Source organism: Trichechus manatus, unplaced genomic scaffold (assembly GCF_000243295.1).
Source record: "Trichechus manatus latirostris isolate Lorelei unplaced genomic scaffold, TriManLat1.0 scaffold00180, whole genome shotgun sequence".
Taxonomy (NCBI): Eukaryota; Metazoa; Chordata; class Mammalia; order Sirenia; family Trichechidae; genus Trichechus; species Trichechus manatus.
In genome coordinates, this window is record NW_004444116.1 from 3,835,466 (window position 1) to 3,837,805 (window position 2,340).

General features: G+C 40.2%; 1 protein-coding gene across 1 annotated transcript; it reads right to left on the bottom strand.

Moving 5' to 3' along the window:
• Positions 1-231: 231 nt before the first annotated feature.
• Positions 232-1,299, bottom strand: LOC101360099 (olfactory receptor 2B11-like). The gene is given in 1 exon segment (XM_012558673.2): positions 232-1,299. A coding segment is annotated over 1 exon segment (936 nt). The 5' UTR covers positions 1,168-1,299.
• Positions 1,300-2,340: the final 1,041 nt, after the last annotated feature.

Below are 2,340 nucleotides of genomic sequence, written 5' to 3' on the forward strand. Positions count from 1 at the left end.
AAATATATTTTAATATATTTTTACAAACATAGTGTCTGCCCAAATGAATAGTGGCTGAATATCATCCTGTTCTAAAACCATCATCAAGAATATCAGAAATGTGACACGTTCTGCAAGACAAACATCTAACATGAGATTTGGGGGCTTATGAGACAAAGCATGAATTTTTTAGAGAGCTTTGAATAAATTTACTCTAACTGCTAAATAATTTCATTTGATGTCCACTATCTTTCACTTGGAACTGAAAATCCTCCTCACCAGATAACCTAACGTCCCTTTCATATCCTTATCTCTAAGGGTGTAGATGAAGGGGTTGAGTGTAGGAGTCACCACTCCACAGAGGAGAGCCATGAACTTGGGTTGGTCCCTTGTGATGGACGAAGGAGGCTGAAGGTACATGCTGGTGCCTGGGCCATAAAATAATAAAACTACTATGAGGTGGGAAGAACATGTCCCAATGCCCTTTTTCCTTCCCTCAGAAGACTTAATCTTTAACACAGCATGTCCAATACAAGCATAAGAAGCAGGAATTAAGCAGAATGGAACAGTTAACATGAAAGTACATACCACAAAGAGCATGAGCTCATGCGCTTTCTTTTCACCACAGGCAGTCTTTACCAGAACAGGAATCTCACACAAGTGATCCAGTTTGTTGAGACCACAGAGTGGCAACTGTAATGTAACAGTGACCTCTGAGACAGCATAAGTCATTCCACTCAGCCACACAGTGGATACTAGTAGGATGCCGATTTGCTGATTCATGATGAGGGCATAGTGGAGAGGCCTGCAGATGACCACATAGCGATCCAAGGACATAAAAGCCAAGAGCAGACATTCTGTGCTACCCATTATGTGGAAGAAATAGAGCTGAACTGCACAGCCCATGTAGCTGATTATCTTTTTAGAGCTTCCCAGGTTAACAAGCATCTGAGGGACAATGTTTGTGGTATAACACATGTCCAAAAAGGAGAGGTTGGTGATGAAGAAATACATGGGTCTGTGGAGCCCAGGGTCTAACTTGGACACCAGAATGATGACGATGTTTCACATCATGGCCATAGGGTATGTTATCAGAAGAAGAACAAAGAGAGGAAGCTCCAGCCAAGGATGATCAGCAGAACCTAATAGGATAAATTCTTCAAGGTGGCTTTCATTAATTAGCATCATTATCTTCAGTTTATTTAATCTATAATAGCAAAGTAGCAAGGAAGACACAATGAGTTATGAAAATAACAAAACATGATTATGCATTGATCAACCATTCATAGAAGATGGAGTACAATAACTTGAGGACAAAATAACGTAAGATCTGGCACCAGGTAACCTCACTTTCCTTCATGACACCACAAATTAAAGGCAGTACTTTAATTATCCACTGAATATCTTCCTTTGTATGATAAATGCTGAAAGTGTTCTTCCCTTTTTGTTTTTCTAACTCAAGGTCTTTGCTCATTTCATTATAATACCTTAGTTTGTCTTCTCGAATGGCCCTTTGAAATCTTCTGTTCAGCTTTTTTACTTCATCAATTCTTCCTTTTGCTTTAGCTACTCTATGTTTAAGGGCAAGCTTCAGAGTTTCTTCTGACATCCATTTGTCTTCTTTCTTTCTTGTCCTTTTAATGACCTTTTGCTTTCTTCTTGTATGATGTCTTGGATTCCATCTCACAGCTCTTCTTGTCTTTGGTCATTGGTGTTCAATGCCTCAAATCTGTTCCTGAGAGGGTCTCTAAATTCAGGTGGGATATACTTAAGGTCACACTTTGGCTCCATCTCCTGGGGTTGTGGTGATTATCAAACAAAAAATAAATGTGAAGGTGTTTTGTAAACTCTAACTTAATGATTTTCAACCTTTGGTTTGCTTAATAATCAGCTGAGGAGGCAGTTACAAATGCAGGTTTATTGGTTCCTATATCGGGGTGTCTGATAGTTGATGTGGCATGGGGTCCAGGAATCACATGGTTCATTTAGAGAAACACTGCTGCAAAGCAATGTCAAACAAAGTAAAAGTATTGAGGAATCGACTGGACGGCACACAACAACAACAGCAACATAGCTGAAGGAAGAAGAGGAAAAATCTTGAAACTGTAAGAATCATTAGGATAGTCTTACCCACAGGGATCACAACAGAGGGTCCCGGACAGAGCTGGAGAAAAATGTAGAATGAGATTCTAACTCACAAAAAAAGACCAGACTTACTGGCCTGACAGAGACTGGAGAAACTCTGAGAGCATGGCCCCCACACACCCTTTTAGCTCAGTAATGAAGTCACTTCCAAGGTTCACCGTTCAGCCAAAGATTAGACAGCCCCATAAAACAAAACGAAACTAATGGGGCACGACA